At 46.9% G+C, this 23,422-nt stretch overlaps 1 protein-coding gene and 1 long non-coding RNA gene across 8 annotated transcripts in view; one reads left to right on the forward strand and one right to left on the reverse strand.

The window, feature by feature from the left end:
- Positions 1 to 23,422, forward strand: part of KCNAB1 (potassium voltage-gated channel subfamily A regulatory beta subunit 1) — a 362,126-nt gene that overhangs the window by 336,061 nt on the left and 2,643 nt on the right. For all 7 annotated transcript variants that reach the window (XM_072727225.1, XM_026006130.2, XM_026006136.2 and 4 more), the window contains 5 exons: positions 7,163 to 7,248; positions 7,905 to 8,025; positions 9,128 to 9,222; positions 16,883 to 17,003; positions 21,458 to 21,546. In XM_072727225.1, the coding sequence (XP_072583326.1) occupies positions 7,163 to 7,248; positions 7,905 to 8,025; positions 9,128 to 9,222; positions 16,883 to 17,003; positions 21,458 to 21,546 (512 nt within the window). The remainder of the gene's footprint in view (positions 1 to 7,162; positions 7,249 to 7,904; positions 8,026 to 9,127; positions 9,223 to 16,882; positions 17,004 to 21,457; positions 21,547 to 23,422) is intronic.
- LOC140594471 (uncharacterized) lies at positions 1,973 to 9,189 on the reverse strand. The gene is made up of 2 exons (XR_011995318.1): positions 9,108 to 9,189; positions 1,973 to 3,213 (listed from the first exon to the last, which is right to left on the reverse strand). It is a non-coding gene; the product is annotated as an uncharacterized lncRNA (long non-coding RNA).

Here is a 23,422-nt window from a genome sequence, read left to right on the forward strand (position 1 = left end):
TTTCAGGTTCAGAAATCACATCTGGGCAATCTCAAAGGCTCAAAGTGCCTTGGGTCCAGAAAATGCAGCGTGTGGCAAAGCAGAGAGGCTCCTCAGACCAGTGCCCTTAGGGACAGGGTAGCTGCAGGGTGAGCACAGTGCACCGTCCTTGGAGATACACAACTCCATGCTGGGGTCAGAGTTTTGAAAAAGCTTACTTTGAAGTTTACTCACATGGCTCAGTCCCTGTATAGCTTCCTAGTCTCTTGAATCGAGTCTGTTCTGATCATTTTGGCCATGTCCTCATCCAGAAAGCTTATTCTTTGTAAACTATCTTGTGAAGATCACTTTTTCTCTGAGCTTCAACAGGTCAGGTGCAGACACTATCTGTTTTTTGCCCCCCTCCTTTTTTTTTTTTCAAAGAATCATCAAATTTGAAGTCTTTCTTCAAGGAAGCAAAGAGATAGTTTACATTTCCCGAATCATTCATATACATCATGAGCTGTGGTCATCATGTGTTCAATGCAAACGGAAGGCTATAACCACACACAAGGCATTTCGTGTTCACACACACACCGTGGGATTAAGTAAACGCCCTGTTGTCTTTCTGTCCACAACCCACCTTCTCCCACAGCGCACAGTATGCAACGCCTTCCAGAGCTTCAAAGCTAGAAGTGGCCTTAGAGACTCTGCTGAGAACTTGCCCACGTGACTCTGAGCCTCAGCTTCTTCACCAATGAAATGAGGGTTGAGATACTATCCACCAAAACCGTTTTTAGAAAGATTACCTATGTGCCCAGTTAATATGGGTCTGCTCACTTGTGTTGAGGAAACGGAGATCCAGCAAGCTCGAGGGATGTTCCCAAGGTCGTGACAGTGATGGCGCAAAACCAGTGTCTCCCGAATCCTGGTGTGTGCTCGGTGAGGCAAAGGAAGGCGGGCGTTCCTCAACTCTCAGCAAAGCTTTCAGGCTAAACATGGTGTACTCACTTAGAGGTACAAATTTGCACTCCGGTGAGAGAGGATAGTTCTCTGTCCCAGACACTCAGCTGAGCACCGAGAGAGGATTCTCCTCAGCCAGGATAAAGGATTGATAAAGCAAGGAGAAACCTCTAGGCCACAAAGAGGCTCCATTATAAACCCACCACTACAAACTTCTGAAGTTACATAAGCAAATAAACAATGGAAGCTAAATAAACAGCTGGGTTGGAGTAAAAGTTGTGCCCAAGTGTAGACCTTTTTTTATTATTATTAGTCTCTGTTATTCCTTGGGTGAAACCAAGTGCCTATATTTTACCTGTGTCTCAGCCTCCACCGTGGTCCTCTCCTCTGAAAAAAGGAAGGATCCACTAGTAGTTAGGCTGAACCACGTGAAGGGCATTGCCAAGAGTCAGGCATTTCTGAACTCTAAAAATGGCAATTTCACTTGGTTAAAAATATTTGTGAATTAATCTACAAATGTTTGTGTTTTTAAAACGATACCTTTGCTTGATAGGGAATTTTTTCTTTTTTTTCCTTTTTGTATTATAAAACTATAACACATTTATAGGAATTTACAGGAAACTTGGAAAACAGGAGAACAAAATTTCATACAGTCCCACCTTATCATGTGATTATTATTTTGTGTATTTCACTCTCCACATCTTGTAAGCATATTTGGAATATCTATAATTGCTAATATTCAGATTTTTAATTATACCTTAAAACCATGAACTTGTAGCCTGTTTCCTCCTCTAGAATAAGAGGAAATTACACTGGAATATATCTGTAAGGTTTCTTTTGTTTTTATCATTCTGTGTCACTATGGCCAGATTAGGTCCATTTTATTTTATCAAAACACTGATTTCTGCATATTTTTATCTGTAGTTCTTATTGTTTACTGTTCATGCAGTATAACTATTTGCTTACAATTTTCAAAGCTCAAAGGAACATTTCCCATGAAAAACAGTCTAATGTCAGCAACTATCTTTTGTAAGAGGGCCAATTAAAAAAATGAACACGTTTATCAACAGATTTTTTTGCAGTCAAAATAAACAGTTTTATTAAGTCCTTTAACATAAAATGCATATTTGAAAACAAAGATGGCCTATGTCACTAAAGAAGAATGTCAACTTCTTTTCTTTTTTGTAACTTAGAAACTGAGCCTATTTGAGAAGAAACAGCTAGGACCACATCCGCTTGCTGCTTACTCAATTTGGGTTACAATTTTAGATTCACAAATTGATATGCACACTTAATCTCATGTCAAGCTTTGAAAAATCCTCAGGATCAATATTGTCCTCACTTTACAAATGAGAGAATGGAATCCTTACAGGAACACAATTGACTTGAAGCATTTATAGAAGGCCAGCTGTGTGCTAAGAATACGGGGAGAAAGAGCTTCTGGTGGCCTGTGGGTCACAGAATAATGATTATTTCAACCCAAAAAGGAGCACATAGGGAAAAGTTAATGAAGTTTTTTAATAGGTTGGAAAGTGTTTCTCAAACTTTGGGATTTTAGAGCTAAAGAAAATAACACAGAGGCCTAGGCTCACTGCAGTAGGCTAGGATCTTGACCTCTGCCTTTTCATCAAATTCCTCAGGGGATTTCACTTTATACCAAAGTGTGTGTCTACATGTGAGTGCATGTGCATGTACGCACGCATGCATAGTGACTGTTCACATGTGCACTAAAGCAAATAATTAAAGGCTAAGTTACAGCATGAAGCATTCGGAGGAGAGAGCAGAGGAAATGTAGGGAGGAAGTTTATACACCCTGAAATGGCCTCCTTGGGAATGCTACAGAGCAGTGGTTCTCAGAACACACCAGAAGTTCTTGGAGGACTGCTTCAAACACTGCTGGGCCCCACCAACCTCCAGAATTTGAAATTCAGTGGGTCTAGAGTTAGACCCTGGAATTTGCATTTCTGACAAGTTTCCAGGTGCTGCTGCTGCTGCTGCTGCTCCAGGGGCTACACTTCACAAGGATCAGCATAGACGCACGCAGTGGTTCTAAACCCTGGCTGCTCTCTAGAATTGCCTGGAATGAGTTTTTAAAGTATTGATGATGGGGCTTCACCTAGAGATTCTGGTGTAATAGAACTGGAGGGCAGCCCTGGTGGCCCAGCGGTTTGGCGCCGCCTGCAGCCCGGGGTGTGATCCTGGAGTCCGAGGATCGAGTCCCATGTCGGGCTCCCTGTGTGGAGCCTGCTTCTCCCTCTGCCTGGGTCTCTGCCTCTCTCTCTTGCTGTGTGTCTACGAATAAATAAATAAATAAAATCTTTAAAAAATTTTTTAAAAAAAGAACTTCAGTGGAGGTCAGATAGTGTCGTTTGTAAAGCTCGCAGGTGTTTCCATGTGCAGTCCCAGTAGGGCAGCACTGGTGCTGAGGCTTCCCGGAAAACTACGAGTCATATTCAGACCTGGGTTGCCAGATTTAATCATGTTTGCCTGCAGGTCTTTTCCCAAAGGCAGGTGCATGCGAGGCACACAGTAATCTTCCTAACACCTTTTTCCCACCTGGAATCCATGATGCTTTTAAAAGGTATTTCCATGAGACAGAAGTAAAACCCGCTAGACCCCATTGATTTTTTTTTTCTTTCAACAATGCTGCCCTCTTGTGTTCTTTAATAGTAGAATCGTATAGAAGCCCACCGGAGCCATCAGTATGGCGATTTCCTGCTGCATAGCTAAACAGCTGGGGGGGGGGGGGGGGGGGGGTTCTTAGATTAAAACAAACAAATTTAGCATTCATTAATTTTTAATCTGTGGCAACATGAGTCTCCAACTGCAGCCCCTCAGTGTTCCAACCATTTTCCCCTGCATTCAGTGCGACAGCCTCGTCCAGGGGTAAGAACTACTAGTTTTTTTTCTTCATTCGGCCAAACCCTTCTCAGCAGAGCCAGAAGCACAACCAATCAGGGAGCAAGAGATTATCACCCAACTACAGTATTTGGGGCCTCGGAGAGTCTGGCAGCGGTCCGTCCATCCGTACTCAGAACCGTTCGTTCTCACCTTGTCCTCACACCGATCTCTTCTTCACTTGACCTACTAAGAACAGAACTCATCAAGTGGGAGCTCCCATGTCTTCCCACCAGGAGTTCAGCAAACCTTCCGGAGTCCTGCCATGTGGATGCGGCCTCCTCTGCGCCCGTCCTCCATCTCCCTTCATCAGGTCTCCGTCCTCCTCCTGCCCCAGCCCCAGCCAGGATCATCAGCAACTCCCTCTTTTCAAATCACTCTCAAGGGCATACAGGCTTAATTTTACATCTCCCAACCCCAATGATACAGATGCAATGAAACGCCGGGACACCTGCACCCCGATGTTTCTAGCAGCAATGGCCACAATAGCCAAACTGTGGAAGGAGCCTCGGTGTCCATCGAAAGATGATGGATAAAGAAGATGTGGTTTATGTATACAATGGAATATTCCTCAGCCATTAGAAACGACAAATACCCACCATTTGCTTCAACGTGGATGGAACTGGAGGGTATTATGCTGAGTGAAGTAAGTCAATCGGAGAAAGGACAAACAGTGTGTGTTCTCATTCATTTGGGGAATATAAATAATAGTGAAAGGGAATATAAGGGAAGGGAGAATAAATGTGTGGGAAATAACAGAAAGGGAGACAGAACATAAAGACTCCTAACTCTGGGAAACGAACTAGGGGTGGTGGAAGGGGAGGAGGGCGGGGGGTGTGGGTGAATGGGTGACGGGCACTGGGGGGGGGGGCCTTGACAGGATGAGCACTGGGTGTTATTCTGTATGTTGGTAAATTGAACACCAATAAAAAAAATTTATTAAAAAAAATAAAATAAAATTAGTATAAAAAAAATTTTACATCTCCCAGCTTTAAAGTAAGACTCTCCTTTGACCCAGGTACCTGCTCAGCTACTGCACCATTTCTCTGCTCCATTCACTTCCAAACTTGGAAAGAGTCTGCTGAGGTTGCATCTAAAGCCTGTCCTCCCCTGCCCCCCCCCCCCCCCATCGCACCCCTTTCTTCCATCTGCTCCTGCCTGGCTGTGTTCCCATCGCAGCACTGACGCTGGGATGGCTCTCATGGACTGCAGGGACCTCCCCGATGTGCGCCGAAGCCAGCGGACACGGTTTTGTACCCTCTGAGTGCTCACAGTGTTCCACTCTGTGGGCACAGCTCCTTCTTGAGGAACTCTCTGCTCTTGATTCTGAAACATCCCATGCCCTGGATTCCTTCCTGCTCCTCTGCTGCTGAAGAACCAGAACCCTGCAATGGCCTCTGACTCCTGCGCTGCCTTGTAGAACCTTTTGTGTCCCCTCAGCAGGCTCCCCTTACATGGTCTCATCCACTGCTGTGGATCTTAATACAGCTAATAGACCGATCAGTACCCTCTTCGCAGAAGCATTGGCTCTGGTTTTGTATCATATCTTGGGTTCAGTTTATTCTGTTCACCTCATCAGCTTTTACCAACATGTTTGATTCACCACAGTAATCCCCACCACCTAGCGCTGCGGACACTTAATAAATAGTGCTGATGGAATGAGCCCCTGAGCTCTGAATGAGATAGGATATGAAAGGGAGGGGGCTGGTGCAACCACGGAGGATGGGTCCAAGCAGAGCGAATGCGAGCAAATGCTTCTGGGAAGAGGGTTACTGGTTTTTATTTATTTATTTATCAGAGAGCAAGAGCACAAGCAGGGGGAGCGGCAGACAGAGGGAGGAGAAGCAGGCTCCCAGGGGCTTGATTCTCGGGCCCCTGGGATCACAACCTGAGCTGAAGGGAGACACTTAACTGAGCCACCAAGTGCCCCGGGAAGAGGTATAAATAATGGCTTTCTACTTCCAGAAATGTCCACCATAGGCACTCATGTCTAGTTGTGGAATAAAGAGAAAATGTTTCATAGAACTTTATGGAACTTTTTTGTATCTCATTTGCTTTATAAAGGGAAAGGGGCTTGTAGCTTTAGTTGCTGGGTAATAACCTGATTTTGGGAGTCTTTTCTTCAAGAAAGAAAAATATTTTTCTTATAAGCCAAATTCTACCTCTGTTGAGTAGACAGTGGTGAGTAAAGGCATTCCCATCTTCCAAACAAAGATACCAAAGAGCAATTAAACAGCCAAACAAGCAAGGAAGCCAAGTCCCTAACCCTGGCTGTCTTGCTCCACATCATGTTCCCTACCAATGTAGATAGTGCTTGCCGGTGAGAAATAAAATAAGAATACATCCACCTTGACTCAACTTTGAGAAAAGGATTTGATTTTTCTGAAGAACATGTACCCTACAGGCATTAGTAGGACACAGAGAAGTCTGCGCCCTGCAACCCCTTGAAAATGTCAAATGACCGGGCATGCTGCCTGTTTGAGCCACTTTGTGGAAGAAACCCAGCCATGCCTTTGACTTTTCATGCCATTGAACTTGAGACTCTCCATGCTCTCTGGTTTTGTATCACATCTAGCTGGTGCCAAGAGGATTAGCTCAACTCCAGCTCCCTGTGGAAAGGATTCATTCTCCCGTTTAGGAAATGTGATGTCAAGCTGAAAGAAGCTGATGAGCAAACTCCGTGGGGCCATAAAGCAGGCCTTGGTGAACTGCATTACATGGATGTCTCAGAATAAAATTTAGTTTGAAATGGTCAAGGACAGGGTGTGCCATTGTGGGCTGGGAGCCGCTGTGGCTCAGCTGTTTGTACAGCATTTAATATGTTTATCTTTCTGCTAAACATATTGTTGTTGAGTCATCTCTATTGCACAGACACCCTGTGTTAGGCCCAGCTCTGCAAATCCAACACACAAAGACAGGCCTTCTATCTTCAATGACTTTACAGTCTACAAAGTCAAAATAAATGCTTCCTCTTACTTCTCACTTTGATGAGTAAGGTACCCAGGTTTGGAGAAAGGTTAATCATACGTTCTTTTATCAGGGCAGCAACCATGAACTAATAAAAGTAAAGGAAGAACTTAAATGACCATTATGTCTTTAAGATCATTTAGTAGTATTGCTGAAAACTGAAAATGGAAAGCTGGTTTACCCAAAAGTACCAGCAGCCTCCAAACCATCAATATTTCATGTTACACTATCATGTTGTCACCACTGTCAAAGTAATTACATTAATAAAACAAATAATGCCATTAAACTTCAAAGTTCGGACAGGAAAAAAAAAGACAAAGATTACATATGTCTGAAAAGTAGAGAAACTAATGAAATGATGTTTGGCCTTCCTTAGAAATTGTTCGAGCCATGACACACGTGATAAACCAAGGAATGGCCATGTATTGGGGGACCTCGCGGTGGAGCGCCATGGAGATCATGGTAATTTCATTTCTATTTTTAAATGGCCATTAAATACTTAACTGTTTTTCAGGCACTAGATGTAAATTACAAGACCTTTTGCAAATTTTCCTAACAATCACCATAACATTAGACTGTTATGATCATTCTGTCATTCCAGAGATGGATATGGGGCTGGATCTCATCAGCTCAGAATACAACAGGGAAGGTGTTGGTCTCTAGCAGGAATCATAGTCTAGCGTGTTCTTCAGGGGCAAGAGGATACAGTGGACTTCCCAGCTAAGGAGATACGTGAACCAAACAACCTGGCTTCCTTTTTTAAAAACTGTATTAAAGGACTCTACTGCTAACATGCTAATGACTCATCATTTTTATATGTTAGTTTGAGTTTTATTTCTTTAGGAACCTAAATTATGGGTATTGCCATGGACTATTATGATTCACACTTTGACTAATTTGCCCTGGACTTCACTCAATCCAGACCCTCCCAAAGAATAATAAGGATTTCCCACATTTGATATTGTTCTTAGTGAAATTGATGGTCATAACTTTGTTTATTATTTGGCATCTTGGTTTGTATTGATTTTCCTAAAACTAAGTTTTCTCATGCATACGAATCACAGAGCAGCCTTATTTCTCATGGGTATAAATTCAGTTGCAATCTTATTTCTCCCTAGGAAGCCTATTCTGTAGCAAGGCAGTTCAATATGATCCCACCGGTCTGTGAACAAGCTGAGTACCATCTTTTTCAGAGAGAGAAAGTGGAGGTTCAGTTACCAGAGCTCTACCATAAAATAGGTAATCTTCACAATCAAATTTACTGATTATTTTTAACAATAAGAGTATCAGTGATCTGGAAAAAAGTGTTGCTGAAATGCTTTCCTTAATGTTCCTAATTAACATAGAAATTGTGAGGACTATTCATTTCAGAGACTGTAAAAGAATCAGATGTGCCTATGGGGGTAGTCTATCGAGTATTACTGATGAAATCCAAGCAGTTGTAAATTGTGACTGGTATATAGACTGTACTCAGTAAGTGTTCAAAAAATGCATACAGAAAGAAGGGCAGAAACAATGAAGAAACCCATTTTTTTCATTGGGTACTTCTCTAACCAAAGCATGCATCTTTGACTAGACTATAACTGCCTTACCAAAAAAAAAAAAAATATGGATAGATATATCTATATCTTCTACTCTGTGCCTGAAATTAAGTTAGATATGGGGAGTTCAAGAATGCCTGACAAGCCTAGCACTACATGTCTGTGTAGGTAGATGTAACAATTTCAAAGAAAGGAAAGAAATAACATATACATAAGAATTTTTGTACATTCATGTCCAAAAAACATGAATAAGCCACATTTTCAGCCTTATGTATCACAATAATGTCCAGAGATAACTTTCTTATTAAAAAAAAAAAAAAAGCAGGAAAACGTTGGTAAGGAAAAAAAGAAAAAAAAAAAGAATAAAAAATTGAACGGCAATCCCAATCGTTATAATTGCTGGCACTTGCTGTGTGTTTACTATGCAGTCGGCACTGTGCTGCTATGTACCAGGCACTATATAGGCTCTCCGTGGACAAGTGAAGCACTGACGCATTCTCCTGTGCAAGTCAGTGTCTGTCTCTGAGAATAAAGAGAAGCAACAATTTTGGACATCAGCAAATTATGAGTGAGCCACGTTTTCAGGCTTGTTTGGCCTGAAAACAAGGCCTGCCCCCTATAACCTACAGTACAAGTTCAGTTGATTTATAAAAATAACCAAATTTTAATGGAAAGATGTATGCTGGTATTAACTTATCTGACTGGCTGTTTTCCCATAACTCACAAGTTCTCTTTTAAACACTCCCACACTTTTGATCTCAGTTTGCACTAGCAACTTACTCAGTTTTTTCCTTCTGTAGGAGTCGGAGCAATGACATGGTCTCCACTTGCCTGTGGAATCATCTCAGGAAAATATGGAAATGGAGTGCCTGAAAGTTCTAGAGCTTCGCTGAAGGTATTTTCCCCCACTTCTAGAAAAAAGAGTTCTGGGGATGGGAGAGGATGGAAGATTGGACAGAACAGCTCTGCAGCAGCCTGTGGCTTCCTGGCCCAGGCAGCGCGTGGCCTTGGCCAGCCCAGTGTCCTCAGGCAGGCTCCCCCAGGCCCCGGGGAGGCTGTGCTCCTGGCCAGGCATCAATCAGGCATTCATAATCTGTCTGGGGGCTGGGGAAACTGCCCGGGGGTGCCTGGGTCAGATTTACAGGGCTCAAATCCCTATGTTTTTATTCTTATGTTAAAGAAGGCATTTCATTCCTCCTTTGAAACTGATGAAATGTAAAATCTCTTTTCAAGAGGATGGTTTGTTTGTTTACTTTTCAAACAATTGGGGCAAACCAGCCTAGCTAAGTAGGGCTCCAGGTGGATTGATGTTGTTTACTGTGTGGGGGTGAGGGGTGAGAGGGAGGGTTGGGAAGCAGATGCTCAGCCAAGCAGGCCTCTATCACTCCAGCTCAAGGCTGGTGTCTTCACAGAGATCAACTAGCCACTGAGTCTTACAGTTTAAATTCCTCTCTGAAGCATAGAGATATTTGGCATCATTGACAAAAATTACTTCCACTTAGAACATCTCAACGATTAATTTATTGGAGAGTACTTCAGACATCCTTAAGGAGGGAGTACATGTCTGTTTTTAAAAACTTGAGACAACGTGTGATAACATTAGAATCACAAATGATAATGTCAAAGGAGAGAGAATATTGGCATTTTTAAAATTCAGACATGGCAAAGGCCCCGAAGAAGAAGTCTGACACAGCCTCTTGCCTCCGTCAGTACAAAGTTAGCAGGGGAACAGCTCACATTAAGCCTGAACCACCAACCCTGTAATCAACTTGCTGGGACCACTATGTGCTTCGCTAATCAGAACTGTCTCAAGGTTCTAGGTCTCCCACTCTTTCTGCTTGTTACAGTTGACCTATTAGCTAGTTTGTTCTCTAATATAATATAAATATCTCCTAAAGCATGGTGACATGCCTATTTCTAGCTTGGCATTATCACAAAATATAATTATCCTAGAATATTAATTGTGGTCTTGCTTCTGAAAATTGCAGAGTGTTCTGAACCAAGCTTAAATAAGTTAGCAAGGAAAAGCTAAAAGCATCTTAAGATATAAAAAGAGAAAGGCAAAAAGAGTGAATAAGAAAGGGAAGCACTGAAAATTGCAGTTTTTTGCCGAGAACCTACTATGTGCCAAGCCTTGAGCTAAGCATTTTTATTCATTTCCTTTAATCTACACAAAGATAAATGGATACAGATGACTCTTAATCAGTTATAGCTAAGCATGTTGTCTTACATTCTTTCAGACTTTTTTTTTTTTTTTTAAGATTTATTTGAGAGAGAGCACACAAAGGCAGAGGGAGAAGCAGACTCCCCGCTGAGCAGGGAGCCCGATTCGGGGCTCCATCCTAGGACCCCAGGACCATGACCTGAGCCAAAGGCAGATGCTTAACCTGCCACCCAGGTGCCCCTTCAGAGACATTTTTAAAAACCTGAAGTACTTCCACATATACTGGTTCTCAGACTATCCTTGTAAGAGGGTAAACCTTTCCAGTTGTAGAAACCGAGCATAAAGAGGTCAGATAACAATCCAAGAGCGTCAACTCATAATAGAGTTTATAGTAAAACCCAGGTTTCCTGGCTCTCAGTGTATCTCTCTCAAAAACCTTTTTGTTAAAAAAAAAAAAAAAAAAAAAAAAAAACCTTTTTGTATCCCTGCTAAAATCTAGGTTTTTAATGGAGGAAGAAGTAGCTGTACTTTTTTGGGGTGTAAGACTGACCTCCATCATTGTTTGGAAAAAGCTTACAAACAGCTTAAAAAACAAAAACCTTTCACAAATGCATTAACAAAAAGAGAAAGTAAAAAAAAATAATAATAATAAATAGATACGAAAGACTGAAGGTGGCTAAATCCAAAAAGCAACTCAGAAAAATATTTCTATTGTTGACTTTGATAAAGTTAACATCTACTGAAACATCCTTAACAATAAACATGAAGAACTCTCAACAGCTGAAAGGCCTCTATCTGATCACGAAGCAGGTCCCTAGAGCTCCCCGGACTCTCAGGGCTTCCTCAGTCATTAGCCTGAGTGTTTTCTATACGAATATCCGTGCCCTTAGCAATGCCACTCGCAGGGCACCCGGCTGGCTCAGGAGGCTCTTGGTCTCAAGGACGTGAGTTCCGGCCCCACACTGGGCATGGAGCCTACTTAAAATGAAAAATAAAATAAAATCGGTTTAAAAAAATTAAAAGTAACTTAGTAACTGAAGAAAAAAAATTTAAAGATAGAGGGACGCCTGGGCGGCTCAGCAGTTGAGCATCTGCCTTCGGCTCAGGGTGTGACCTGGGATCCCGGGCTCCCTGTGTGGGGCCTGCTTCTCCCTCTGCCTGTGTCTCTGCCTCTCTCTCCGGGTCTCTCATGAATAAATAAATAAAATATTTTTAAAAATTAGAACTAGGCAAGTGGATAAATAAGTTAGCAGCTTTCACTTCCTCCCACTCTAAATGAAATAAATGGCTGGTGTTTCACATTAGTTCTTGTAAATTATACCAATAAAGTAGATACTGACGTTTCATGCCGTTGTAAGTATTGAACTTGTATTTGAAAGGTAAATTAACACAGTGTGAAAAACACCTATCTAGGGGTCGCTTAGAAAGGAATACAACCTGGGGGTTTTATGGGAGGCTGCGTTCGGCCCACTGCCCTCACAGTGACTCCAGACCTTTTGTCACCGGCTATGTCTTCACTGCTGAGCTAGACTCTGCTACTTCTTCACATGTCTGTTAGGCATCCCCCATGGGCATTAGTCATGCCTAGTGGAATCTATCATCACCCTCTAGAACCTGCCCATCCTTCTTGGTTAGCGGTACCTCCACCCTCCATCTGGCCATCCCAGTCAGAAGCCAAGGGTTATGTCAGACTGCCTCCTTTCCTCCCTCAGCCTTGTCCAGTGGGGCACCCATTCCTCCAGGCCATTTCCTAACTCTGTGGCCCGTCCCCTGCATAGCCTTTGTTCCAGCCACCATCACTTCTTCCCTATTTTGCTGCAGTATAGCTTTCTGTCTCCACTTATTTTTCCCTTTTGTCAACTACCCATCACTGTGATCAGTTATCTTTCTAAAGACTAATCTGACCATATCATAACCCTGCTTAAAATCTGTTCCCTCCCAGTCATTCCGTACAGGACAAAACCCAAACCCCACAGAAAAGCATTCAAGGAAATAACCTTGGGATCTAAGTCGTGCCCATTTTTCCATTCTTGTCTCTCCCCATATTATATCACTGTATTATTCATCCAAATACACTGTACTCTCCTTTGCCTCCCAGAAATGCCCTTTTTTCATCTTGCTGTGAAACCCTCCTCATCTCTAAAGACAAAGCTTGGCTGTCTTCACTTCTGTGAAGCCTGTCCTCACTTTATAAAACCGAATTTTTACATCTTCCTCTATTATTCCATTAACAGTTCTTTTTTTTAATCTATTTTTTAAAAGGTTTTATTTATTTATTCATGAGAGACACAGAGAGAGATACAGAGACACAGGCAGAGGGAGAAGCAGGCTCCATGCGGGGAGCCTGATGCGGGGACTCGATGTGGGGACTCAATCCCAGGACCCCGGGTCATGCCCTGAGCCGAAGGCAGTTGCTCAACCACTTGAGCCACTCAGGTGCCCCTCCATTAACACTTCTTACAGAATCTTAGAACTCTCTAGTTGCAAACAAAAGCATTTAATTCAAATGAATTTAATTGAAGAAGGAGAACATATGAACACTTGCTGCGCAGGATAGAATGGGGATGCTCTCAGGGTTGACTCCAGCCATAGACCTGTACGTTGTCAAGACTCTCCATCTCTGTTTTTCTCTGCATGTGGGTGTCTTCTACTACAAACAGGTCTTCTCCGTGAGGCCAGGAGTGGGAAAACTGCTGTTTGCGGTTTACATCCTTAAAGACACATAATGCGAGAGGATAGAGAGCTTTCTTTCTTTATGACTCCAGTCCAGAGAAGACGCCAAGCTTGGGTCATGTTAGAGCAATGACAGTGGCCCAAAATGTAAAGCGCTTTGACCAGCTCCTGTGACGCACCACTGTTAGGGGCATTTCCCGTTAGGTGGCAGTCATGGAGGGAGGGACCTAAATACAAAACACTTCTCAAGTTACAGGACAGAGATTTGTGATTATCTCTAGAACAGACACTGAAACTCAGGTAATTCATCACAGAGCCTGGCACACGACAGGCACTCAGTGAATGTTTGCTGACTGAGTGCAATGAGCCATAACAGAAGATCAACAAAGTCTGATCAACAGACCAGGGGTGCAGCTTTTAAGTAGAAATGAACTAGTGGGGAAAAAAAAGAAAGAAATAGTACAATAAAATTTATGGGCAGGTCGTTCCTGTTGCTAGCAAAATGCTAATAGAAAAATCATAAAAATATGTACCCCCTCTGTCAAATGAAAATAGGAACATGCAAACTCAGGTGAATCAAGGTGGGGGAAGAGTGGCAGTTCGAGTACTCCAGCTGTTCACGTTAGAGTTTTGCACATCACAGTGTCATTTCAGAAGATTTTTTTTAGCTTCAGCTGTTTACTAGAGATTTCAGCTTCAGTATCAAAGATTTTGCTGCTCTTTTGAGCCAAAGATTTTGAAGTTTAAATTACAATAGTCAGTGATCTTAGGTGCTGAACGATTCCAAGACAAGGTCCAGAGATGAAATGTGACTTCCTCTGTCCATGGCTTTATAGCTGCAGCCTGAGTTTCAATCCATTATTAACAAACAGGCCAGCTGGAGGTTTCAGGGCCAATCCCACAGACCAGTCCTACCCCTGGCATTACCTGTAAAATGGTCACAGCATTGCGAGATGGCAAATAAATAGGCTTTAAGAAAATTTAGAGAATTTTGTGACTTAGGTATAAAAGTAATAGCCCACTAATCTGTGCAGAAGAGCTCATCTTTTCCTTGGAGATTATCTCCTGAGTATCTAGTCCAGTGCTGGGCTCTATGTTGAATCCTGAGGATACAGGGAAGGGGACAGTCCCCATCTTCACGGAGTAACTTGGGAACCGAACCTGTTAGAAACAGTGTGGAATTCACAAGCACCGTGGACCCTCACGGGACTGTCGGCAAAGTTGTCCTGGAATAAGGAGGTGGCATCTGTGCTCAATCTGAAATACTGAAGAGATCTGTTTTTACCCCGTCGAGCGAGCCCTGGTTGCTTAGATTCCTCCTTCACTGCGGCTCGAGGGCAAGCACTGGTAAGGACGGGAGATGTTGAGATGAACAAACCCATCCCTGCCTTCCTCCATGTAGTTAGATCAACACGTGACCAAATCACTGCAGCAGTGGAGTAAGCGGTACAGGGGGGGTGGAAGAAAAAAATCAGCTTTCAATTCATGGATTGCTGCCCAGTCAACAAGCTGGGTTTATTGTTGCACACAACCACACCCACCACCAATCCTTAGAAAAAACACTGGTTCACTTCCATATTTATATTTTAATTAAGCCTCATCTCCTCTCTGTGCTAACATTTCCCCACTTGTAAAGCAGTTAAAGCTATTTATTTCCAAAAACACTTTTGTTTCCTTTGGTATGAGGAAAGGCAGTATAAATACCATACGTCTACTTTTTATAAATCCTAGCCTGCTTTTGTGTTCTAGCGATTAAAGCAACGAGATTTATAGTGTTGAGTGTAGCGAGAGAGACTCAGTAAATGAATGTTTGATGTTTGTGATCTTAGAAGTCTGCCTCTCAGTACGTCGTGTGTGTGCATGTGTGTAAATGCGTGCGCTCACACACACGACTTGTAGCTCGATCCTAAGAGTGCAAAGGCATCCCACGAGATAAGGTCTCAGAACTGCAGTTTAGAAGTGATGAGTCACACCACCATTCCCTGTGTGTGTTGGGAATATTGAGAACGCTCCTCGTTACAATAAAAAATAATCATTTGGCTATTGGTTGTCAGCCTTTTCTTTTTTTTTCTTTTCCTTTGAATAACAGTCAGGAAAGACTGGTTCCCTGAAAGGTGTTACGAAACTAAAGTGAGGGTTGGTGATGTTTTCCCACCGAGGACAGGGAGCGTAAGTTCAGGGGCTCTGGGCCCCAGCACACGGGTCTGCGCTCCAGGCCACCCCTCCTCCTGGGAGAAGCTGAGGTTTCCCGGAGCTGAGGCTGGGAGAGCTCTTGGCCAGCTCCCCAAGCAAAGTCTCAAGTGAGCAGCCCAGACCGTAAGCCTTTGAGATCTAGGAAGCAGGCGGAACTGGGGCAGCTTGCCATTTCTCTTTCACATCTGCAAAATCATTCCAAAAATCATAATAAAACATAATGCGGTTACCCTTTTCTTTGGAAATACTGTCTTAGGATGAAGAAAAAAATACTTAAAAACAAAAGCAGCCTTATTGAAATCGTGTGGGTGGCGTGCCTGTGATGATTGCTGCCTTTGGGAAGGTAAAGGTCTGTGGCAATCATTTTGCAAACACGACGGATCAAGTCCACATTGCCACACAATGGATGGTTTCTGGTATTTTCAGTAAAACAGACATTTTTACAAATATTCTTTACCTTTGGATGTTGCTTAGTGTTAGTTTTAAAAAGAGCATTCTACTGTCCCTCATTTCTTAATAAGAGCAGAACCTTCTGGAAAGCAAAGCACTGAGAACTCTGAAAAGATTTTTCTTCTTCTGTTTAGGAAATTAGCTCACTTTAGAGGCCACAGATCAGAGTAGTCTCGTCTCAGAGGTTTTATAAAGGAGTTTCCCATTCTGGGTTTCCTTACCCTTTAAAGTTTCAGTCGCTACACAAAAGATAATACACATTTGGGATAGTCTTTATCCACTTTAAAATTTTAAAAGTGTACTTGGGCACCTATGAGTTACGCCTTGGCTGCTTCTAGGAAGGAGCGGAGAGAACTCACAATAATGCCAGGCTGTAAGAATAGAAGACTGGCAGGAAACACAAGGCAAGGAGAAAGATAGTTACAAAAGAACGCAAGATAATGGCTTTCTCTGAGCAGAAAGCTTGGCATCCAGTTTTCTTGATGAAAAGGAAACCTTACAGACCTTGGTGAAATGTCAGTGGTTTGGTTTTTTTTTCTACATTCTCAAATTGGGCTATTGCAGTAAGAGGCTTTCCTCCACTTAGACTACTTATCGTTGATTATATGTCAGGATTTTAATAACTTCCATGCATATGGATGGATTTGAATGGTGACTGTTCGTCAGAATCAGTCTGTCTCGAGCCAGTAAACAAGGAGTGAGAGCGTGGGGAACATTTCTATGCCTAAAAGCATAGGCGTCCAGTTGCCACCAGACATAAAGGTTAGGGAAGAAGGTTCAGGAATTTACCATTCTCCTCTTTCACAGACTTAACAATCTTTGCCTCAGACCCTGACCAGATATTAACATTTAAATGCTCTTCTTCGGGATCCCTGGGTGGCGCAGCGGTTTGGCGCCTGCCTTTGGCCCAGGGCGCGATCCTGGAGACCTGGGATCGAATCCCACGTCGGGCTCCCGGTGCATGGAGCCTGCTTCTCCCTCTGCCTGTGTCTCTGCCTCTCTCTCTCACTGTGTGCCTATCATAAATAAATAAATTTAAAAAAAATTAAAAAATAAATGCTCTTCTTCTCCCTAGTGCTATCAGTGGCTGAAGGAAAGAATTGTAAGTGAAGAAGGCCGAAAACAGCAAAACAAGCTTAAAGACCTTGCCCCGATTGCTGAGCGTCTGGGATGCACACTACCTCAGCTAGCTGTCGGTAAGGTGACCGGGAGGGGAGGCTCTGCTAGGTCACGGGGAAGAGTTTTCACATCCCGATCATGATAAAGTATCTGGTCTAAGGGCAGACTGATCTCTAAAGCATAAGCTCCTGGTTAGTATAACTATCTAAAACAAAGTTTTCCGAGTTACCCAGAATTTTCTACATGCTAAAGCACTTCCTTCCTGCCTCTGTCCCTTGTAATACCGTTTAAATGAGAACAAGTCCGTGAAAACACACACATCCTCATGGTTTCAGGGGTGAATGCCCCTCAGTTGTGTATCCACTGTGACATCCATTTCTTCTGACTCAGTTTTCCATCCCTGTGGAAGCTAAGGGGGGCTGGTGAGAGGCCAGAGGCAGGGCTGGGAGTGCCCCGGGCCCAAGGCTACTGCCACATGGAAAACTGTCCTAGAGGAGCAGCTTCAACCTGCAACTTCTTGCGGGGCCGTGAAAAGTGCTCTTCCATCACTCTGGAATTGATGGGATGTCAGGGTCACTCACTTGGTTGAAAACCACATGAGCCAGTGTATAATGTGAACCACATATTTAATTTTAACTTTTCTAGTGGCCAAACTAAAAAATTAAAAAGGAAAATAGGTGAACTTAATCATGGATTTTATTTAACCGGTACGGTCAAAGCAGCATCATTTAACACATAATGACTTAAAAAGTTATCGAGATACTTTACATTCTTTTTTTCATAGTAAGTCTTCAAAATTGAGAATGTATTTTATACCTACAGCACATCTCAGTTCACATCTCCAGTAGCCACACGTGGCTTAGAGACCTTGCTCCGTAGTAGCACTCTATGCTCAAGGTCTTGTCTCCTTAATCATCAAACCAGTCCCTTGAGGTGCTATCACTCGCCCTACCTTACAGATGTTAAGGAAAAATTTGCAGTCATTATCTCCACCTTAGCAATGAAGAAACTGAAGGAGAAAAAAAAAAATCCTTGGGGTAGCTATGAGAAAAGAAAAAAAAATGGGCGTAGATTCTAGAAAAAAATCCTCAAGGATTAAGAAACAGCAGGAACTGAGACTAATCCAATACAATGTGAAGTAAGGAGATAAAAAGCTCAAGTTCTATGAAAATAAAAAATGTAACAGAATATTTGTTAGATGTGGGATCCTTCTGTGGCTGGAAGGCAGGGAATGGCTGCAGCTAGAGACAGCCAGAAACGGGAGGCAGTTGGGTAGAATGTGGGGAGAAGGTACATATACAGGACTTGTTTTAGTCCTTTCTTTCAAAAAATGAAAAGTCAAAGAATGATGTGATTATTAGCATCCCTAGAGCTTTAACAAGCAGAGTAAAAAGTATTGGCCATTTGGCCATAAGCAAATTATTTAACCTATCAATTTTCTTATCTATAAAATGCATATAACACGGATCTTATGAATTTGTTGGGTAAAGGGAATTTATATATATATGTATATCAATATGCCATATATATACGTGGCAAAGAGTAGATGCTCAAATAAATGGTGATGATAATGATGATGTTTTTGCAAAAAAATGCTCAGACCTACAACTCCATTCCTAGCCATGGCGTGTAGTCAGAATGACGGGCAGAGAAACATCTATTCTTGAAATAAGTCGGTCGTAAATATGGTTTTAGGTGGTAACGTGACAGTGAGTTTTGAATTTAGCTCTGGAAGAGAACATCGTCTTTCTAAAGAGGAAATCTTGACCAGATTTAAACTTTCACTGGATGTTAGATATACATGAAAGACCCTCGTTACAGTTGGAGTTTAAGTTAAAACATGCTTCGATCCTCCCTTTCCTTCCTCTCTGCCTCCAGTTGTCTTGCTTGCCTTTTTTTTTCCTTTCTGAACAAGTAGTTTTGCTTTTAAGCGCAGAACTCTCAAACCAAGAGGGAAATTATTTCCAGGCATATTACCTTTGATCTGCTAGCAGGGTGTAGGGGGAGAGGGCATCCTTTGTCAGGAAACAAACCACTTGAACCCAGCTGTAGGCTGGCTCCCATGCTGCACACCTGCACAGGGGCCAGCATTCACACTCGGCTCGTAGGCGTCCTGGATAGGACTGCTGGTAACACTGCGTTAGAAGCGAGGATCATCTGCATGTATTCTCCGTCACAGTGGCCAGCTCTGTCCGGTGGGTCCCCCATGTCCTGCAGCCCATGGGTAAAACCGGCTGTTGCTCACATCAGGTAGTTTCTGGGCAATGATTTTCTGAGTGCCCTGCTTTGACCTCAGAACTTAATACCAGAGCCAAGAGTTCTCCAAGTGCAAAGCAGTTAATAATGCAGCCAGGAAAAAAAAAAAAAAAAAAAGTCCTGGATCACTGGGCATTTTGCCTTTATAGAGTATTATTTTGCCCATGTGGAAAGATTTAGTGATTGACTCAAAAGGCCAGAACATGGTAACAGCATAACAGTATCTACTGCAGGGTCTGAGCAGATGGGGGCAGAAGTAATGCTTGGGGACACCCATCAGCCATTCACACCTGTATTTATTCAACAAACACGTACTAAGCGCCTACTATGTGCAGGTGCTGGACTGGGTGCCGAGCATCCATGTGCAAACAATGTATCTCACAGCCTGGTGGGCAAATCAAGAAAATAAAATAGATAACTTTAACGCAGTGTTGTAATAAAATAATTGAGAAGGGCACAGAGGTTCCGGAAGTTAAGCAAAATGTAGAGGTTCCCATCCCAGCCTGGGATTTAGGGAAGGGGTTTGGGAAGAGGCAGTGCCCATGAGGAGTCTCAAATGATGAGCAAGTATTAGTGAGGCAGAAGGACATTCCAGGCCAAGGGCACACTTGGGCCGAGGGCTTGAGGAGGAGAAAAACAGCATGAGGTTTGGGGACGGAAAGGATTTACCCACAGTTGGGTGCTGCTGAAGCCAAAGTTCAAGGCAGGGAGTGAGAAGCCACACAGCTGGGGGGACTGGCTGCCCAGCAAGTTTGCCAGGGTGAGGAGTGAGAGCTTCGTCTTCCACGACAACGACTTGTCAGGCACATGTGGAAGACCTTTTAAGCAGGCGTGCATGGTCGGATTTGTATCTGGAAAGATTGTCGCTCAATGTAGGACAAGTATGGGGGGAAAGGAGGGAAAATCCTGTGAAGCGGAGGGCAGGGGTGGGGGGCAGACCAGCGGGGCAGGAGAGGGACAGTGAGGTGCCGCATGAGGACGGTGGGCAGTGAAACCGGAGCAGTCCTTCTCAGTGTGGTCCCACCTCACGTGATGGAATGTCATTTAGTGAAAAGGGAAGGATCTACTAATAAATGCTAATAACGTGGTAAACCTTGCAAACATGCTGAATGAAAGAAGTCAGACAAAAAAGATCCGTATTTTAGCTAGGATTCCATTCAAATTGTGTCCAGAATAAGATTTATAGGGGTACAAAGTAGGTTAGTGGTTTCCTGGACTTGGGGTAGAAATGGCACTAACTGTAAATGGTGATGGTTGCATATTTGACAAACTTAAAAAAATTATTGAATAATAAACCTTAAATGGGGAAATTTTACCTCAACAAAGTTGTTTTTAGAAAAAGCATGGTCCCTGGAAGCTTATCAGAAATGCAGATCCCCAGGCCCCAATCCAGCCCTTCTGAGTCGGAAACCCAAGGGTGGCACCGGTGACCGTTCACAAGGCCTGCGGGTGGCTGAGGCATCGCCACCACGGAGAGCTACTGGGTCAGAGAAATACTGGGGGGGGGGGGGGGGGGGTAATCTAGCAGCCGTGGCAATCCAAGGGGCGCAGGCTCGAAAGGGCAGTTCCTAGGGGTAACACCCTGGTTTGGGGGTCAGGAGGCCAAGGTGCTTGGTGGCGCCACTAAATGAGGCTGGGAACGCCGGGCGGGCGGGCCTGGCAGTCAGGTGGGAGAGCAGCGGGGCCTGTGCGGCGCCTGTGGGGCGCGGAGCGAGTCCGGCAGATGCAGATGGTGCGTCTAGGCCTCCCCAGAAACCTCCAGCTGCAGGCGGCGTCTGACACGGGGGGGGGGGGGGGGGGGAGGCGGAGGGACCGGCCTCAGGGAGCTGCGGGACGGACAAAGTCGGGGCAGTAGCTGGGCGACCGCGAAGGGTCGGCGGGGCCAGAATGGGGCGAACCTGCCGCGGAGGAAGGAAACTGTAAGGAGCTTCACATTCGGCAAAGCGAGAAGCGATGGACGAGTCAAGTGCAGGAGAAGGGGCAGAAGCGGGACCCAGGGAACGAGGCCCCGGGCGGCGGCCTGTGCGCAACAGGTGAGGGCCCGGGGCAGGGGCAGGGGCAGGGGCAGGGGCAGGGCGATGTGCCCGTGACCGGGCCCAGCCGCTGGGGAGCGCGCGCGCCCCCCGACCCCCGCCCCCGCCCCCACCCCGGGCCGGCGGGGCCTGGAACCCGGCAGCGCCGCCGCCTCCTGCAAAACCCCAAACGCGAGGGGTCACGGGGCGTGTGGGCGGCGGGAGCAGGGCCTGGGCCCTGACGCCGTGTCCTTCCTTCGCAGCCTGGTGCCTGAGGAACGAGGGCGTGAGCTCCGTGCTCCTGGGCTCCTCCACCCCCGAGCAGCTCGTGGAGAACCTCGGCGCCATCCAGGCAAGTACCGCGCCCTCGGCCGCCGGCGCCCGCCCGCCCCGAGGCTGGTGTTGGGGGAGGGGGCACAGGGCCTGTCGCCAGCATCCGGGAGCCCCCGCGGGCCGCGGCCTTCCCAAAGCTCTTGCCAGGGCGGTGTGGACCCGGCGGCTGGGTCCCCGGGCCTCCCCGGGCCTGCCCGCACGAGCCTGCCCGCCCCGCACAGCGCTCCCCGTGGGCGCCCGCCGCAGCCCCCGCCACCGCCACCCAGGGCGGGGCTGAGCACCTCCGGCCCGCAGCGGCCCGGCTCCCGGCTCCCGGCTCCCGGCCCCGCTCCGCCGCCCCACAGCCCGCGGGGTCGCCTGGGGCACTGCCTGCCGCCCGGGGCTCCCCGAGCTCGCAGCGCTGTGCCCCGTGTCCCCCGCTTGGCCAGTTCCCGGCGGCTGCGCAGGGAACGTCTCCCACATTTTAAAGAGGAAACGGGCTCAGAATTGTGTGGGGTCCCCGGGGGCACATCTTCGTCCCAGCAGCCGCTTCGGAACCAGCCATCCCGCTCCTTCCCCGGCGGTGAGAACTGGGGGGCGGGGGGGGCCGTGGCTGCCGCGACCTCCCCCGCCGCCCCCTGCTCTTGCTGCGGCCACGGCTGCGAAGGCCCGGCCCCCCCCGCCCCCGCCCTCCTCCCCGCGGGCGCGCTCCCTCGGGGCAGAACCACCCGCGTCCTCGCCCCGCAGCCCACGGTGCCACCGCTTCAGCTCCACGGAGTTCCCGAGCGGGAGGCGGGGGGCGCGCTGGGCCGGGGACGGGCGGGCGCAGGCCCCGGGGGGCGGCGCGGGTCACCGAGGCCCCCGCGATCCCGCCGCGTGCCGGGTGCCGGGTGCCGGGCAGCCGCGCGGTGGCCCTCACGGTCGCGGGGCGGAGACGTGACCGACAGGACGGCGGTTCGAACCGCGAGGCCGCTCGGTAGCGAGAGGCCGGGAGACCCCGGGAGACCCCGAGCAACGGGCGGGCCTACGTGCGCCGCGTCTCTGCGCCGGGCCCGGGCTGCGTGTCCGGAGGCCCGAGCGGGAGCCCTGCGGGCCCGGGGACCAGGGGCTTGGCGTTTTCCAGAAACTGCCGGCCTGGGGCGGACGCAGCCCGTGTGCGGTGAGCACAGGGCACGGAGGCGGCGGACGCAGAGCCCCGGCCCCGACGGCTGCGGCGACCCTCGAGCACGGGCGGACGTGCTGCTGCCGGTGGGTCTCCAAGCCCGGGCCGGCCGCGGCGGCGGGGGCAGGTGCGGGGCCTCCGTGGGGGGCGGGGCGCCCGGCAGGGGCACAGCCTGAGGACCCCGCTCCCCCCCCCCCCCCCCCCGCCGGGGCCGGGGCCGCTTGTGGATCTGCGGTGGAGGCAAGGGCCTGACACAGGCGCCCACGTAAGGAGGGGCGGCTTCGGGCACGCCGGCTGCTTAAAAACCCGGGTCCTACGACGCTGTATACACATTGCTCGTGTTTGACTCAAGTAGTCTCGCGGTTTCTTTTTTTAATGTCTAAGTCGGAAATTCACTTCGGCGTCCTGCAGGAAGAGTTTGCCCTCCTCGCGGGCTGAGCCGCAGCTCCACTTGGTCGACGTGGGGCCCCGTGTGGGGCCCGGACGTTCCCCCTTAGGTGCGGAGAGGAAGGCGGTAGGCACGGGCAGGCCTCGGGCCTCGAGGCTCCGGAGGCGGGTCACCCGGCGTCAGCCACCGCAGCGGGGGGCGGGGGGCGGGGGGGCCGGAACCGCCGCCTGACGGGGCCAGTCCACCCGCGAACAGGCCTGCCGTCCCCGTCCAGGGGTGTAGCCTGTGCCCTTGATCCCCGTGCGCCCTCCGGCCGGGTCGCCGGGTCACCGCCGCGCTCCCGCCTGCACCAGCTGCGGCTGCAGC

This window comes from Vulpes vulpes, chromosome 11, assembly GCF_048418805.1.
Source record: "Vulpes vulpes isolate BD-2025 chromosome 11, VulVul3, whole genome shotgun sequence".
NCBI classification, from domain to species: domain Eukaryota; kingdom Metazoa; phylum Chordata; class Mammalia; order Carnivora; family Canidae; genus Vulpes; species Vulpes vulpes.